Consider the following 19,303-nt stretch of genomic DNA (forward strand, 5'->3'; position numbering starts at 1 on the left):
ATCCAAACGTTATAAAAAAATTTTTATGCCACTTGGGAAAGAGTAATTTATCTTAGATTAAATTTTCAAAACATATTTGGGTCAAGTATTTTTGTATCGATTTTTATCTAAATTATATTTTTTAAACCATTAAGCTTCAAATTTAAAAAAATCCAACAATTAATTATATTAGTTGTTAAAAATATTAATCTATTACTATTATTATTATCATTATTTAATGAAAAGAAATCTATAATAGATAACAAAAATTTTTGCGCTTCAATTTTTCATTCCAGACATTAAAAATATTGATAATAATAAAGTAACTAATCAATTAATTACTAAATAAAATTAAAAATAAATATTTATTATCGTTATTATTCTGCTATTAATACGATTTTAACAGTCTGAATGCTGTTAAAAATTTTATACTGCATTTTGATTCTTTCCGCTTTAAATAAACCCGTACTTATTCCACATAGTATATTCAGATTAACTAATTCATATTGGAGCGGTTAATATTATTATGCACTACTGCATAAATAATTAATCTGCATTGATATTAATGAGCTTAATTCCATCTCAGAATTTTCATAAAGAATTAAAAGTTAGTGTCAATAAAAAAATTTTAAATTAAATTCATATCACCAACGCGGTTGATCTAAACACATTAAAGAGGTAATACTAGAGTTTTTAAAGTCGCTCAGCTTAATTACTAATAATTAAATACCCACAATCAAATGCCTAATTGTCAAATTTTTTATAATTTGAACTTTTATCAATGACTTTGCAGAAAAAAATTTATCAGGTCATGAGTCGCAATAATATAAAATTACATTTATTATAAATAATATGATGACGGGACGTCATTGTTTTTTTTTTTAATTAATATTTTATATTACTATCGTGCGTAATAATTCCCAACTATCCCAAGTTTACGCTTGCGCTAACAATCATTCGAGCGTATATTATTGCTTATTATGACGGTTGCTGGATCATTTAAATCAACGAAGCTGCTGAGTAAGTTTACTGTTTCATTACTTTTTAATTAAATTAAAAATACCTTACCATTAATAGAATAAATAAATAAATATCTTCTTACAAATCTAAGTTCAGATGAATTTTAATAATAATCATGGTGATTTTATATTCGATCGATTTGAGCCCACCATGCAGGGCAGTTCTGATGGCAGCAAGAGTCATCAATCTTAATTTGGATGTTCATGAAACTAACTTGTTGAAGTACGAGCATAAAACGGAACAATTTCTCAAGGTAATGCGATACAATTAATAATTTTCATTGCAATAAAAATAATTTAGTTAAAATTTTAAATTAGCTTTGCTTCGTTAATAGTAATAATTATTATCATTATAATTAATGTTAATTATTTCACAGTTAAATCCTCAGCATACAATTCCTACCATTAATGATCATGGATTCGTTCTTTGGGACAGGTAAAAAACATTAACAAAAAATGTTATCATTTTTTTTTTTTTTTTTTTTTTTTTTCAGTTTTCCAATTTGAAAATTTCCATTGTATTTGATTACGTAAGAGTCACTTGTAATTTTTTTATTACAGTCACGCAATTATACGTTACTTAGTAAGTAAATACGCTAAAGATGATTCTCTCTATCCCAAAGACCTTCAAAAGCGAGCAATTATTGACCAGCGTTTGCATTTCGAAGGTGAAATGCTTTTTATTCGTTTACGAAATATTGTTGTGAGTTTTTACAATTATTATAAACTTAAAAATAAAAATATTTTGATAATAATAATATAACGCTTTATTGCTATTAATTTTAGCGACCGATATTTTACAGTCAAGCAAAAAATTTCAATGAAACACAAGTCAATCTCGCGCATGACGCTTGTGAAATATTAGATAAATTTCTCGAAGGTAAAAAGTGGCTCGCGGGAGATAACTTCACCCTTGCAGACATCAGTTGTGTGTCAACTGTCAGCTGTTATCCAGTAAGACTGATTAATAATTAATTTATAATTCATAGTATCAATAATTAATTTAATATCCTTGATTTGATTTTTTCTTTTAGGCATTTTTATCGCTCGATAAGTACAAAAATATTGTTGCCTGGTTGAAAAAGTGCGAAATCGATATTCCTGGCTACGCTGAAACTAACACTCCTGGCCAAACTAAATTCATCCAAGCAATCAAATCTTTAACACAAAGCTAAATCTTAAATATGAGAAAATTTTTTTTTATTATCAAAGTAAAGTAAAAGACCTAGTTATTGACACTAGCCTAGTTGTTTGATTTTATTATTTAGAATAAAACTGCAAGTGTTAATATTATTTGTTAAAAACTTTAATTGGGATATTGTGAAGAAATATTTTTGTAGTAAATCTAATAAAATGTTATATCTTGATTTCTTAATCTTTATCAACACCTATCTTATTTATTTTCTATTATAATTGATAATTATTTAAAAATTTAGATTAAATTTTATATAATTTAATGTGATAGAAATCATCTTTTTAATTTTATAATTTACAATAAATATAATAGATTTATTGAAAGGTATTTTTAATATATTTTTCAAATAACTTTTATAGAATATTTATATTCATTTTTTTTAATATTATTACAATTTTTTATCCAACCGCATGATTATACTTGATTAATTTTCTGAGATATTTTTAAGGTAAGTCGGATTTTGTAATAAAATCAAGATTATTTTTAATTCTTAAATAAATATTGATATATTACATAAAATTGATCAAACATTTATCATTTTAGCCGAGTCTTCATACCATATTCGGTGAATGAAATATGCAAAAAATGATTAGATGATTAGATTGCATCGACAACAAGTCCAAAGGTGAGTGATTATTTATGATCTTATAAATTTTTTAAGTAAAATGATCTTTGTTCATAAAATGCAGGTTTTATGGGAGTAGAATAATTTATTTTATAAAAAAAAAAAAAAATTGTTATTTAATTTTTATATTTTCTTAGAGACTTATTTATAACTCCTGCGACCAAGATATTAAGCGCAACGATTGATTCGATTTATCACCGCTAGATATCAGCCCATTGACCTTTTACCAAGGTCACAATTATTTATTCGCGAATAAAGCCCAGCAATTGAAGAGAATTGCACTGAATTTTTATTCGAGAAATTCATTATGACCGAAGATGCCCGAAGAATTTTATCTGACTACTTGGGATAAATGTTTTTATCATTATTCTTACAACAACGTCTTCTTTATTTGTAACTCGGCGAGTATTGATTTACTTGGAGTGTCGAATTTATTCAGTCGAATAAAAGCTGGCTTTTGTCTGATACGATTAAATTATAAAATAGAAACGCGAACGCATTCTAATTACCAGACAATATTTAATGAAATAGCTTTCTCTTGGAATTATATTATATAGAGAGCCAACATATTAGAACAGACAGATTTGCGATATAATCGTCTTATCTTCTCTTCGTTAGTTCAATTCAACAAGTTAAATTTGTATAAATTATCTGTTATTCAATATAACACACTCAGGTATATTGTAACTTATATACACACACACACACACACACACACACACACACACACACACACACACACACACACACACACATTAACTAATATAATTAATACATAATATGTTGTTGTTGTTGTTGTTGTTGTAGGAGGCACAGTAACAACATGGTACGACCAATTTTGTATTTCGGTATCTGGAGTCCTCCAAGTTCCGCCGTTCGCATGACTGCCAAGGCCATTGGTTTAGATTTGAATCTACGTGAAATAGATTTATTTAAAAAGGATCACCTCAAAGATGATTATCTGAAAATAAATCCTCAGCATACCATACCGGTATTCAACGATCATGGTTTTGTTATTTCCGATAGGTAAACATTCATTTTTATTTTTGGTAATTATATATGAAAACAAAATTAATTATAATTAAAATGATTAATTAATAATTAACTGTTATAAATAATTTATATTTAGCCATGCAATAATGACATACATGGTTGATAAATATGCGGAGAATGATAATCTTTATCCAAAAGATTTGAAAAAACGAGCGATTGTCAATCAACGGCTTCATTATAGTGGAGGAGTTATTTTCTGTCGTTTATTAGGAGCTTTAGTAAGTAATTTATTTTATTATAATTGAAAATTTTTTGTTTTTTTTATTTTATTTATTTGTCTATTTTTAACAGCAACCTTTACTTCGCGGTACGACGAAAACAGTCTCGCCAGCGTCGCAGCAGTTTTTGGAAGACTCTTATAAATATATGAACACTATTTTAGATGGACGAAAATGGCTCGCTGGGGATTCTTATACACTTGCAGATATTAGCACTATTACAGCAATCAGCAGTGTTACGGTGAGATTTTATTTAAGATTTAATTTAAGTAAAAATAGTAAGAAGAGATTTTAAATCTCTAATTATAGCTGGTCCATTCAGTTACACTGTTAAAAATCAATTATGTTATGTGAAATTATTTTTTATTTGTTTAAATTAAAATAGTCAATCATTCAAATTGCATCGCTCAATTATTAATTAATTATTCAGTGAATTTTAGCGAATTATATTGAGATAACTCTAATAATATAACGTAAATGTAACATAATTATTTGAGTCAATTGATAAGGCTTTTTAGTAGGTCAATCGATGCTCGGTTTTTTATTTTAAAATAATCAATACCGGCATTAAAAATTCAATGTAATCCGATTTGCACGAGAAATTTGATGCAATGTAATCTTAATCTGCATAAAATTTTTTTAGGTATTCAAATCGATAAATGACTATCCTAATTTGATAAACTGGATGAAAAATTGCCAAGAACTGCCAGGATATCCAGACATTGCTACCGTAGGGATAAAAGAATTTCATAATTTAGTGAGCCAGCGTTTGGAAAAATAAAATTGCAAATTTTTTAATTCAAATTTTTACATATTTTTGAGGAAATAAAAAAAAAAAAAAAATAATAATAATAATAATTTTACATTTTATCAATTTTATATCACAAAAGTTTAAATCTACGCAAGGAGATGGCGACACAATAATAATTCGCGAAAGCGGCAATCTTTTCATCTCATTATTTATCTCCATGTAGATTTTAATTAACAATCAGTTACGCAAGATTAATTCCAATAATCAGCAATTATATGATAACTGATACTATGACTCAGTAATTTTATTGATGACTCCAGTCCTTCAAAGTGTATCATGTAACTATCTGACGAAAATATAGCGGACTAGACTCTAGACTCTAGTCGTTCTTTTTAATTAATTTTAACCAACTATTGTATTATACCCGAGAAGAGAATCATGGGAATCTTAAAAGTCTCAAGAAGTTTTGTTCTTCCTGACACACGTATAATTCGTTGTCGTTTTAATACCAAACTATTATGTTCTTTTTATACTACCGCCAAAGAAATCATCATGAAATATCGTGTATTGTATACATAATTACAATTAATATTAATAATAAATAATACAAACAGCTCTCTATTCAGTTCCCTGATGTAGTAACACTCTTCTTTCATTTATTTTGTTTTTATCTTCAGCTGTCTAATTTAAAGGGTCTGATGTTTTTAGCCTGATGATGTCAACTAGTGATATATTATTGAGAAGATTTCATAGAATCAAAACTAAACCGGACATAACATTTCCCGAATGATAAGATTATTTATATTTATTTTCATTTTGCAGAAATGTTTACTCTTTATTTATTATTATTTTAAATTATGAAATTTTTTTTTAAATTTAAGGAAAAAATAAATAAATTTGAGTTTAAAGAAGAAAAAACTAAAATCTTGGATATCGATTTCTTTTTTGCAACTAGAATCAATCAAAACTCCTGCCTTGACACTGTAATTGACAATAATTATATCATACACTTATTTACGTACCCATTTAAAAGCATTCGTGACTCGATATACTGTGTCCATCATTACAAATAAATAATAGTTGCCGCATATATATTCTATTTTCATTATTTATTCCTCCTTTATCATTTCAGGCACTACTATTTTATTTATAATTTTTCGTAAATTACCCTACTCATTTCCGGTCGCATTGCTGCAAAACTCGTGCTTCAACACACAACGACAGTGTAACCACTGAAGATCAAGCTTGATTCTTCAGAATAACTCAAGGGCACCATCATCATCTTAGATGGCCCTTTGCTCAGGCACAGACTACCCATATATAATTTAAACTAGTTTAAAATACCACCATAACAACCTTTTATAAATTCCAATGTTAAATTTATTATTTTTTATTTTTATTTAAATAATTTGAAATTTTTTAAATCGAAAATTAATTACATTTAAAAAAAAAAAATTCATTGATTTATTTTTTTCTCGACAAATACTGTCAGCTGAATAAAAAATTAAAAAAAAAAAAAAAAAAAAAAAAAGGCCAAGTAAGCGTAATACAAAGCGCAATACAAAGGAGTCAAAAAAAGTAGTTAAGCATTTATAAAATGCATGGATCAGGTCGATTATAGTACATGCAAAAAGATAACGATCAATTTAAAAATAAGTTAGCTTATAACTTATAAGTATGCAGATGACCGCAAATATAATACACGTAATGTAATATATCTATAACAAGAGTTCATCTGCTTCGTACGGATCCTTGCAATTGAACATTGAAGTATTTTAAATTTTCAATACTCTCAACATAGCTGGAGTAATGTATATTAATATAAGTTAAGCTGAATTGCATATTTGGTTTTTCCGCGAATCGAATGCCGCCGAATAAGTTACTTACTATACGCGATACGATATAAGAGTAAAATACCCAACAGTATAGTGGTGTAGCATTTATGCGCGATCTCGTCAGACGGGTTTAGTTCTCTGGCGTGTATACTCTACGTTTTGTTTCCTTTTCTTATTATAACTTATGTTTTTATTTTTATTTTTATTTTTATTTTTATTTTAACTTTTATTCCAACTGAACTAAACTCTTTTAACTTTTCTGTTCACCGGCATTCGGGCCCGTATTTTTAGACCGGTAATATACATAGCGCCAAAGTTAAATCAATTAATGTAACATTAGTTGATAATACTTAATACTTATACTATTATATTAATAATACAAGTGTCGACGAGATTTGGGCCTCAATTATTCTGACGAAAGTAATAAACTGACAACGGAAACGACGTTAATATTTATATACGGGAAAATTGCCAAGGACGATCACTTTCGATTCCCCAAGGTCTCGGCCCAACTTTTTTTCTTGATTTTTCGTCTTCGTATAATTTATCAATTATTTCAAATTTAATTTTTTTTTTTTTTTTTTTTTTTTTCATACTTTTAAATTCTATTATATTTATATATGCAATTATATTTGTAAACACATTGCTGACCTTGCGATTATCAATTGACTTTTTTATTAATTACTTAGATCATATTTTTTTGTTGAATTTTTTTGTGAATACTCGTCATTAATCGAATATTTCTCTCAATTGTAATATCATATTTCATATATTATAAAAGAGTGGGTGATGAAGAGAGTAGCAACTACTGGGATTGGAGGGTCCACGTGGTCGTAATTCTGTTTCGCGGTGACGGCAATACACAGTCGTCCACGAACTGTCTTGCTGAACGTGTGAATTTTTTATAATTGCAGTGAGAGGGAAAGTTTATTATTTAACAGTGTACTATAATAGTTGCTTCAATAACCTGTGATAGATCTCCAAAAATTTTCCGAAGGAATACACCCGGGAAATATTTTTAAAAGTTTATTTTATCTTTGGAATTTTTAGTAGACACAAATGATATTTATTTTGTAAATAGGTAAGAAAAATTTAGCAAAACAAAAAATACGATGAATAATAATTGAAATTAATAAAGTAATAAGAAATGATTAATGATTAATTGTCAGATGACTGGTTAATTTGAAGAGAAAGAAAAATTATAAAATAAAAGTCAGCTCAATGTTCACAATCGGGCATTAAACCTTGAACTCTGAATTCATTTCCATCGTGATATTTAGTCGATTCGATGAACGATGTAATAATAAAATACCGGGATATAATTATAATTAATAATTATAATATTAAATATGATAGATAAGAGAGCACGTGTATTGTAGTTTTGTGAAACGCGAACATCCTTGTTTCAACTACCCTATTCAATTGCCTGGAAATGTCAATCGATCGTGACGTGAATAATAGGTAATATATGATTCGTAATAGCGGAGACGATCCGACGATTTCGAGTTTGATGACACCGTTTGATCGAACTTGTTAGTATTGTTATTGTTATCATTATTGCTATTATTATATTTTTCATCCGTTTGTTTTAGTCAAATCACGCGTTGGCTTTACGTATATTTAATGCATGGATTTTGTTTACGAAACTTTGACAATATATACGTACAGTAGTAGTGCAATTTTATATGTGTAATATAATGGTAATCCTGGCGGGTACGTGTATGCATGGATGTACGGATGTACCAGTGTATGTAAGTTTGTACAGACCTGACAGTATTATAACGTTTGGGAATCCACGCGACATTGTATTAAGTAAGTCGTAACTATAACCCAACAGTGAAAGTGTTGCCACAGGGTACACGGTGTTAATAAATTAACTTCTCTAATTTAATACGACCCGGAATAATATTTTACAACCTTATTAACAGTTGAAAACTTTTTTTCATTTTTATTATTATTATTTTTTAATTTTTTTTTTTATAACGGAGTAATTAATAGGTCTGGGTAAATAGCCAATTTTTTTGATGAAGGCGCTTGATGATAACTAGCCGGGAAAAATAGATTTTTGAATAAAAAACTTTTTTATGGAAAAATATATTAGTATGAAAATTTTAATTATAAAAATTTTTTTATAGTTGACTTTTAAAATAATCTTTAGTTATTGCAAAAAGTAAAGATATATATATATATATATATATATATATATATATATATATATATATATATATATATATATATATATATATATATATATATATATATATATATAATAAATGATAATGAAATGTAATTGCTGTGAAAAATTTAAAGAGTTAAATTTTTTATTAAAACTAGTAAATCAACAATGTAAATATGCTTATTTATGATTACCTATTTATTATTCATAATCAGATAGAAAAAATTTATATTCAATTAAAATAAGTAAATACAAATCGTGTAAGTAAATGTGCTTGCTTGTTATTTTTTTTTTTTTTTTTTTTTAATTATTAGAGAAAAAAATTTTGTTATATTATTCCGGGTCTTCTTCCTTTAAAATGTTGTCTCATTTTTTTTTATACACCGTTTAGCCTCGAATATTAAATTTATGGTGTCTTATTTTGCCTGAGGCTTCTCTAATTACGTATATATTCGAAATTATTGACTATTATGTTAATTATGCGTTTAAATAAATTCTGTATAAGAATTACGGATCCTTGTTTCCGGTGGCAAAGTTAAAATTAAAAGCAAATTACTTTTCAATTTTAACAAATAATGTTTCAATAAAAAAATTAACTTTTGGTCCTATAATTATCTCACAAAAATTATTTTATTTAAAAAAAAAAAAAAAAAAAGACAAAAATTCGATTAATAGTAAAGTATTTTAATAAAATAAATATTGTTTTATTAAATTATTTGTAGAGTTATTTGATAAAAATTTAATCAACAAGATGATGGAAAATGATAATAAAATTTATATTAGCCTTATTTGAAAAAGCGAGTATCTACATCCTGAAGAGATAATATAAATTTCATATAAATAATAATATCTGGAGCAAGTAATAACTTTTATTAGAATATTCTTAGTCACAAGAACGGTTGGAATGCTTTTGAGAATGGGAAGAATTATTAGCAAAATGTGTGGATCTTGGATACTCTAAAATAAAAATGCTGAGATACTAATGAATAATTGCATATTTGTCATTTTCAGTTTCTCCGGTTATTTTTAAGAGCGTTTTAACTCGCAAAAAATGGGAGGCGGCCAGCTGGGCCTCCTCCTCTGGAAAAATTACGTTGTCCGCAAACGGAGACCAGTGAGTTGTTATTCAATAGCTATTTATTTATTTTAAGTATACAAATAAAATATCATTGAAAATAAAATGAAAATACCAATTGAGTAATCTCTAATCGCTTCTATCTAAATCTAATAATTAGCGGTCAATTCTATTGAGTAATAATACTCACGATAATAATTTACTTTGCTATTATAACTAACAAACTGTCATTTCTTTTTCTTATTTTTATTTTTAATATACTGGTAATTGTTAAGAAATAAAGATCATTATAAAATTTTTATTTCTGATGAAATATACTTAAATTTTAATAATAATAATAATAATAATAATAATAATAATAATAATAATAATAATAATAATAATAATAATAATAATAATAATAATAATAATAATCTCTACAGGGTATTCTGAGCCTGGTATTTCTATGGCCCGTTGTTGTGTTTATGATTCTTTACACCGTTCGTGACAACGTTGATCCCGAGTACAATCCAACATGTCAATTCCCAGCTCGACGGATGCCACGCGATGGGCTTTTACCATTTGTTCAAAGTTATATCTGCAGTATTGGAAATCCTTGCGATTCTCTGGATGACTATGAAGAAGTTCCATCCTATAAAAAAGCCACGTAAGTAAAATAATAATTATAATATACACTTGAAATGTCAGAAAATTATTAATCATATTTATTTAATAATTAAATCTAGACTGGGCCCGCTGATGATGGAACTGCAGCCGGTGTTGCGAAACAAAACAATTTTGCAAGCCGTAGAAACTCTACCACAGAGCGTTAAGTTTGTAAAATCAATGGCGGAAATCTTAACGAGGCCAGAAATAAAAAAGCTGTTTGATCGAGGCATAAAGCTCGGTGACTTATTCAATAATCACGATGCAGTTAAACAAGTGCTCTTAGCCCAAATGCCGAGAGCCAGAGAGGACCTGGTTGACGATCTCTTTGAGGCTTCCATAAAGCTTTACTATCTCATAGAGTCCTTCGGCTCATCAAACATCGATGGGATCGTTTGTTCTCTGGAAAGCCTCAAGCAGTTCATTGTTCCACCAAAGGAAAAGGATCTAGTTGGCATCTCACAGGTTTTGTGTAATTTAGATCCCAACAAGGTGCCTATAATTCTTGAAAGGCTGGCTCAACATTTAGATTTTCAAGGGCTCTTGGAAATAGTCTCTCGAGTTATGGCTAAGTTTCGCGACTATGACTTCATCAGCGATATTAAAAGAGCTATTATTGCTGTCTTTGAGTTGGATACATTCAAGAAGTATGTACCTAGTTATTTGAAGTTACGTGAATGGGTGCCCGAGGTTCTTGAGCTGTTCAGAGACGTTAACTTCAAGGCCATCGATGTTTCTTTGTAAGTATTTACATTATTCTCATTCAATTATCAGCGTACATATTAATATTTACATTCTCTTTAATTATTGCATTGTTATATTATATTTTTGTATTATTAATGCTTATTCTTAAAAATACCTTGAAATTTTATTCGTTGAAATAAACCACATACATTGATTATTTTTCTTTTATAAAAAGAACAATGAAAAGCGATAAATTTATTTTACTTGAGTGATAATTTAAAATGTGTTAATTTTTATTATCTTTAAAAATTTTTCTATTATTATAAATAATACAATATTATAATTTAACAATTTTAATAATAAATTTATTTTTTTGATTTTTCCAGCATAAACAAGTCAATTGATAAACTGAATCCTATTTTCTTCGGCAACCGAGATTGGGCCACAGCTCGTCACGGGCTTTATAAATTAAATTCAATATTAGTAATAATAAAAGACATGACCCAAAAAAATACCACCCAGGAAGACAAGAATATTTTCGAACTGTCTCACGACGTTAGCAGAAGCATGCTAAAGTTTACGGAGTTTTCTATGTACACTGAAAACATCACCAAGATCCTCGACAATGTCTTCACGATGATTCAAGATGGCGCCAAACTAACAAACAAGCTTCTAGATCGGCATCAAGACGAAATCGAGTTAACCACCGAAATTTTAGACAATTTACGTGATATTTTTCCCAACAAAGTTATGACAACTCTCACTTATTTAGTGTCAATAACCGAGAGCATCGTTCGTATGGTCCATCACGTTGCGATAATACATGAAGAGCTTGACGAGAGAATTTACAATGTATCAAAACAGCATGAGAACACAGTGAAGGAAATGTTTAATGAAATCGAGCCAGATATTTATCGCACGATTGTCAAGTCGTTCTCGCGCCTGGATTTAACTGAGACAATAGTTGAAATGATGAAGATCAAGCCGATAGAAGAGATTATTTGCGATGAAGAAATATTCAAGAGGATTTTTGGTGTTGACGAGTCGAGCAATTATAATTATAATTATTCCGGAAAATCGGTAATACTTAATGAATTTATTTGCCGTAATGAGACAAAATTATTGATAAAGGATATCTATAAAGTCTTTGAGTTCGACAATTTCCGGTCAATCATCGACAATACCCTGTCAACATTCATTAGCATGGCGCTAACACGTCCGGTGGCTATTGAGAAATCGAATTTAACTTCAACAGTACGTAGTATTCGTAATTTAATTTACTACTTTGAGCATTTACCATTGAAGAAGTTAGACTGGAGTGAATTTAAAGTTCCGGATAAGTGGGAGCAGGTGTTCAATGATACTAAAGCACAAGGCCGTGTTAATATATTGGGTTATCATTTGAGTATTGCTAAAAATACCGGCTCTAAAAGTTTCACTTACATGACAATAAAGCCCGACTTGGAGAATATGGATATTGTTGTGGACTTGATTCTAAAGGACTTGAGGGAAAACCCGACCGAGTGGATCAATCAAGTCCGAGAACATGAAGCTGAGCTCTTAGAAGCCTTTTACTTGACTGTAAGCGATCGGAATAAAACGCTAAAAATTTTAGAGTACGAGAATTTCACTCGTTCGTACTGCCTTGAAAGGAATAAAGATTTGGTGACCTACCCGGCGGGCTTCAACGTTACTTTACTGAAGGGGCTTGTCTGCAGACTCGCACGCGCAGTTCAAACCGAGCTTGAGATTAATTTGACCTTGTCAGAGCTCCAGGAGATGACTTTCAAGGACCGGAATCCCTTCAACTGGACATCGTTCAATAAAAAACTACTTGAGATTTACATGTATGTAGATACTCTAGTGCAGTTTGATGGGGATAGTTATTTACTGAAGCGCTTCGATGAACTCAAAAAAAATTTTCAACGGACTTGGACGACCGATTTAACGGCTGAACACGCTTGGGAAATCAGGTACGTCTATTAATTGTTACAAGTTCTCACTGTAAAAAATTTTCCATCTAAAGTGATTAATTTTTTACAGTGACTTTGCATAGTTCCCTTTCCCCGGTGAATAATTTTATAATAACAATTTTTGCAGCGTAGGTTTGCTGTGTAGATTTTTTCTCGTGGCGGAGAGCCCGCTCTTTAACGCCCAATCGACGCCCAGCTGGCGGCAGCTTTACGCCGTAGCCTGGTCAGCTGCTAAAGTATCTACCAGCATTGAGTACACTATCGACAATGTTTTGAACAACAATAGCTCTTTGAGATTGTCAACAGTGATGAAAGATATGCCTCAAACCGAAATTCTTTTTGACACTGCTTTGCGCAATCTCCCCGCGATAATTCGTGATATTATTGACATTCTCACCCAGCGAAATTCAATTCAGCTGGTCACCGCCATCAACAATTACCAAAAAGTTGAGCAAAACTGGCCGTGCATTTTTAACAAAAGTGTAGGAGATATTTTGGAATTACGACCAGGAACCAAAGAGTTGATACGCGAAATTGAGAGAATTTCCTGTAATCCTGGTCTATTTATAAAAGAGTGGGAAGAGCAAGCTGCATTTAAGAGGGTCTACGAAATAATAAAAAATCACAACGAGATGATAACAGTTCCATCCTTTAATTGGACTTCTGGCTATACGTCGTTCCGTCGATTGATTGCTAAGTTTGTCATTTTAATAAACTCCCCCTTAAATCTTGCACTGAGTAATGATAGCTCAGAAACGGAATATTCTTATAGCGGTAAAATATTACCAGAGGTGAAAAAAATAATAGACCAGTCGATGCCTAAAATAGCTGAGCAATCGAAAAGTATATTGGAGTACGTGGACATGGAAATAGATAAAAATATACCTGTATATAAAAGTAATATAACTGCTCGAGAAGCTTGGATGGATTTAACACCACGAACTCTCGATAAAATCCTTGTGATCGTTAAGTTTGGATCTCATGTAATTCACGATGTTGTGGACGTGATTCTACGGCTACTTGGAGGTGATCCAAAAAACATAAATCTACTGAACGTGTTGGGATTTTCAAGCGAGAGCCCGGTGTCTATTGTTAGGGATAGATTTCCATATATCCTTGCCACCCTAATTTACGGAATCACCGATATGGATTTAGATAACCGAATTTATACTGCTATTAATAATAACAACAACAACAACAACAACAACAACAACAACAACAACAACAATAATAATAATAATAATAATAAAAGTATCAGTGTAACTTGTGCTGAAATTTTTACCTGGTTCAAAGATTACAAAATAGGTATCACAGAAAAAGATTATCGAATTCTTAAGAATTTTACTTGCGACGCCGACCCAGAGAATTTCAATGCTTTTATCGATATCTACTTGAAAGAAACAACTATTTGGCGCACTCCTGTTTCGAATTACAAACTTTATTTTCTTTCCCTCGGTGAACAGCTTTATAAACTCGCAGAGTTAATAAAAACTTTTAAAGAAGATCTGCAAATAAATCCACCAATTAATGAAAAGTATTTACAAGACGCTGTTATTACGCTCAAGAATATACTAGAAGTGCCGAAAAAAATTTCTTCTACCTTTAAATATAATTCTAAATTGTCGACTTACCGTCTTGTGATTCAGGGATTGTCGGAAGTTCTTGACAATGCGGCTTTTGCATTGAAAGACGCAGTTAAATCTGAAGACAATGCGTTGCAGTTATGGGATTTTGTAAAGGCGGGTGATGTGCATCAGTTGATCAAATATTTAGAAAGTTATCCCGTTGAAACAATATCATTTGTAGCGACTCTCAGTACATACAATACTACCTCGTTGATTCCGTTCAAAGACGTCAGACATACCATGTGTAATTTGCATTTCAATAGTAGCTATTGGAGCCAGCCGAAGGGGAAGCATTTTTTGAGTCGGCTTTGCACTTGGGATCAGTCTGAGCTACTTAAACAAGCCACCAGTGAAGACTATGTTGATTTAATTAATGGGAAAAATGCGTCTTTAATAAAAATGAAGCCTCTGGTGAAGTCTGTTGCTAGATTTTTGGACGCCTGGGTAAAATTGGAAGAGAAGAATAAACATAAAAAAATTAATTTTGTCTCTAATATTTTTAATGTTACCACGTGGAGAGAGCTGCCTAACGAAACTCATGCGTTGATCCACGAGGCAGAAAAATCATGGATTTACAAAGCCGTCGCTGAATTGGAACCGCTGGAGTATGAGTTCAGTTCTGATACACCGTCCCGCTCTGATATTGTCCAGATGCAATCTTTCTTCAGAAACCATTCGATGAATACTGCGATGCAAGTTATGCAAGTTTCTAAAGTGTGGTTGGACGTTATCAACGGTGGAGATATTTGGCAGAAATTACGAACTATTTTTGAGCACTCGCGTGTTAAATTCATACTGAATTTGATGGAAGACACTCCAAATTTAATGATTACTATTATAGACACATTTTTAAATTCTGAAAGGCTCAATGATTTTATGGATAAGTTCTTGAATGGTACGATAAATGCCTGTGATATTGACAAGTATTTAATCCCCTCGGGTTATATAAGGAAGAAGGGGATTATTTCAAGCATCACTAATTTTTGCAGTAAAATAATAAACAGCAATGACAGTTTAAATGTTAAGGATTTCAATCCATTTAGAGTTGCATTAAATGTCATTTCAAATTCTAAATTTAGTATTTTCTATTACTCAGACAAATTCGTTAAAGATAATAAAATGACTGTTAAAGCGAAGTTAAATGAAAGTTACTTTGTAGAGCAGTTGGAAATATTTCAACAGACATTAATTCACGCGGTAAGTGAGGGCTATAAATCCCCGCGAACGCCGTCTTGGATAACTTCTTTTCAAGAAGCTACTTTAAATGACTTCAAAAAGCAATTTTACACTCCTACTACGGGTTCAAAAGACTTGAGATTGCTGGCTCACTCGGTTGTTATTAAGTCGACCAAAGTACTGAAGAATATATTTATTTCGATACCCGAGATTAAAAATAATTGTTCGTGGTGCAATACACGGGTGGTTGAAATTATTAACTCCCAATTGGCACATCATGAAGTTTACTCGGAGATACTTTGTAAGTTTAATCTAATGAATGTGTCACAGATACAAGAAATCATAGAAAATCGTCTGTACTGGAAGAAAACTATTGGTATGATTAAAAATTTTGAGTTTTTAAGTGTTAAAAAAAACGTTGATAATTTTATTACCGCTCTCGAAAGTGCACTGCATTATATTACCGACATTGTAATGGATTACAAAGACCCCGAAGGGAATAAAAATTTAAATGAATGCCTGACAAAAGCCGTTAACGGTGTAAAAAATTTTTCTCCAGGAATTTACGTTAAAATAATTGTCGGAATTATTGACACGTTGGATAAGAACATAAAAGTTCTGGAGCTTCCGAGTAATAGGGAGGATTTGAATAATTGCACAAGATTATCCGAAAAGTTTATTCCCATTTGGAAGCCTTTAAAGAGCGTTGTAAAGCAAGTATACATTGGAGATGTGGATAAATTACTTCCGAATGCAAGCATAAATGTTAATTTATTAGTGAGCGATAGTAAAAGCTCTGTGTGCTTAAATGCCTCTTGCAGGAATGCTTCAACGCTAAATAATATCTTGAGTTCAAAGAAGGTACACAAATTACTGAGATATGATCCAAGCTTATCAAACTATCCGTTGACTTCAGAAATTTCTAAGTTACTCGCAGATAGTTTGGATTTTGACTTGATAAACCACGAGATTGTATCGTGGCGTACTGATGATTCATTTAATTTAACTTGGTTACGCGAAATCCTCCAGCATTTATCAGTGGTTCTGGAGGAAGGGGGTGGTTTGTTGGATGTGGCCAGTAAGATCGATTTCGAAGATGTCTCCAATGTTCTTGGAGTCCCAGATCTCACTGATGGAGTGGTTAATTTATTGAGAGACAAGACTGTAGACAAACTTTTCGGAGGGCTAAAGGAAATTCTCGACGATGTAGAGCCTTTCTTGGACAGCGATTCGGTGAAGCATGACCTTTATCTGATTGTAGATGCGTTTGAGTCGATGGAAATTTTCAAGAATTTGGGTCTACTTGACATGAAATACCTCGTGGCAGAAATGTTCGTAGATTGGGGTGTACTGAGGAACTTTTTGATGCAAGATATGCAAATTTCAAAGGAATTTGTCGAGGTAATAAGCCAAAGTAAAATAGATATGCTGTCGATATTTATGAAGGAGCGCTCAGCTATTAACTTGAAAGACACTCTTTGCTCTGAGGATAACCTGAAGAATATGCTCAGTTTCGAGGGCTCAAAAACTAATGCCGAAGAAATTAGTTCTATTTTATGTACCCTCAGTTCTGCAGTGACCCAAAATATGACGATTACTTTGATACAAAATGTTAATTTTGATTATGTTTTTAAGACTTTGATGAGCGCTAATGTCAAGAATATTCTCAAAAATGCTAATCTCAGTGAATCTCAAGGCAAGATTATTTTTGACAACATTGGTGTGGTTGCGGAATTGGTGCCTTTCTTCAAAGACAAGCTTGCGTCAGAAGTGAGTTTCAATGATGAAGGAAATAATCCTGAGAGCTCAGAGGTATCTAGTGGAAAATTTCTCCAAGATGCTAGCAAAATGCTGTGTGGTAAGCAACTTATTCAAGACAGTGGACAGTTTTATCGTATTATTAGCAGCATTGAGGACAAAGAAAAGACCTACGATCAAGTGGAATTGAATTCGCTGCCCACTGAATTCTGTAGAGATACTTATAAAAATGTTTTGGCCATGAGTGGTGGGAAGATTGTTTGGTCATACGTAAAACCACTGCTAAGAGGAAAAATTTTGTACTCACCAAATTCGAGTACAATAAGAAGAGTGATGGGTTTGGCGAACCAGACTTTCAGTGAAATAGATATATTTGGAAATTTAATGACAAATATTGAGAAGACTTTGGTTGCTTTAGCGAATTTATCAGATATGGGAGATAGTCTCAACGATTTGAAGGAGATAATGGCCTCGAAGGTGATGAAAATAGCGATAAAGTCTATGAGTGGTGGTAAAATGCAAGGTGATTTGTCAAACTTTGATTTAGGAGAAATTGCGTGGAAACTGAAGAAATCCGGCAGATTAACGCAGATGATAGGAATGCTGAATGACTTTATCGAGTGTGTACTCGTGGATCGCATGATTGGATTTGATACTGAAGAAGAACTCGAAGTAGAGGCAAGAAAACTCACTGATACAAATGAATTTTTGGCCGGAGTTGTCTTCATGGATACAGCCAAGTACACAAAACGAAAACGTTCGTTGGACGAAGGCCTGCCGGACGATGTGGCTTATAAGATTCGCATGGACGTAGACTATGTGCCATCGACCAAAAGATTGAAGAACCAATTTTGGATTCCTGGGCCTGAGGGATCTTTCATTGAAGACCTGCGGTATCTTCGCGGGTTCATCCAGCTTCAGGACTCTATTGATCGGGCGATCATAGAGGTAAAGTCGGGAAAAGAACAGAATTGGAAAACTTTAACCCAGCAGATGCCGTATCCCTGCTGGAAGTATGCGCCTTTCCAGTCAACTCTCTACGAATCTCAAGGGCTGATAATTTGTTTCTACTTTGCCCTGATGATGTGTGTGGGTTCGGCGGTCCGATACATAGTATGGGATAGGGAGTCCCACAATGCGATGGTGATGAGTGTAATGGGTCTCAAACCTTGGAGAAATACTTGCGCTTGGTTCATCACCACGGGAGTCGAATTGACTATTGTTATGACGTCTATCTGCATAATTTTGTCTACCGGAAAAATTCTTCCCAACTCAGATCCTTTGTTGGTGATGTTTTTCTTCATGGTCTATGTCTTTTCAATCGTCACTTTCTGTTACATGATCTCTACGATGTTTAGCGTTGCGAGCTTGGCGGCTGTCACCACAGTCGTTATGTTTCTGCTTACTTACATGCCGTATGTCATCGTTATTGCTATGGAAGCGACTTTAGGACTTGCTTACAATATTTTGCTGGTAAATATTTTTTTTAAATATTTAAAATAATTAAAAAAATAAT

The 19,303-nt window shown here is 31.4% G+C and overlaps 2 protein-coding genes across 3 annotated transcripts in view; both read left to right on the plus strand.

Annotated features, from left to right (window-relative positions):
• The first annotated feature begins 962 nt into the window (after positions 1-962).
• On the plus strand, positions 963-5,012 carry LOC141526363 (uncharacterized). The gene is made up of 10 exons (XM_074241349.1): positions 963-1,252; positions 1,376-1,434; positions 1,560-1,701; positions 1,785-1,952; positions 2,033-2,168; positions 2,737-2,758; positions 3,626-3,844; positions 3,948-4,089; positions 4,163-4,330; positions 4,733-5,012. Exons 1-10 carry the CDS (start codon positions 1,115-1,117, stop codon positions 4,868-4,870), a joined length of 1,332 nt encoding a protein of 443 aa, XP_074097450.1. The 5' UTR covers positions 963-1,114; the 3' UTR covers positions 4,871-5,012.
• Positions 5,013-7,315: 2,303 nt separating this feature from the next.
• Positions 7,316-19,303, plus strand: part of Ldd (lipid droplet defective) — a 29,189-nt gene continuing 17,201 nt past the window's right edge. For both annotated transcript variants that reach the window (XM_074241317.1, XM_074241319.1), the window contains exons 1-6: positions 7,316-7,756; positions 9,863-9,965; positions 10,349-10,572; positions 10,652-11,311; positions 11,642-13,228; positions 13,356-19,260. In XM_074241317.1, coding sequence (XP_074097418.1) covers positions 9,903-9,965; positions 10,349-10,572; positions 10,652-11,311; positions 11,642-13,228; positions 13,356-19,260 — 8,439 coding nt within the window. In that variant the 5' untranslated portion in view covers positions 7,316-7,756; positions 9,863-9,902. The remainder of the gene's footprint in view (positions 7,757-9,862; positions 9,966-10,348; positions 10,573-10,651; positions 11,312-11,641; positions 13,229-13,355; positions 19,261-19,303) is intronic.

The sequence above is a fragment of the Cotesia typhae genome, unplaced genomic scaffold, assembly GCF_013202065.1.
Source record: "Cotesia typhae breed Kobodo isofemale line unplaced genomic scaffold, CoteBio_Ctyphae contig_33, whole genome shotgun sequence".
Taxonomy (NCBI): Eukaryota; Metazoa; Arthropoda; class Insecta; order Hymenoptera; family Braconidae; genus Cotesia; species Cotesia typhae.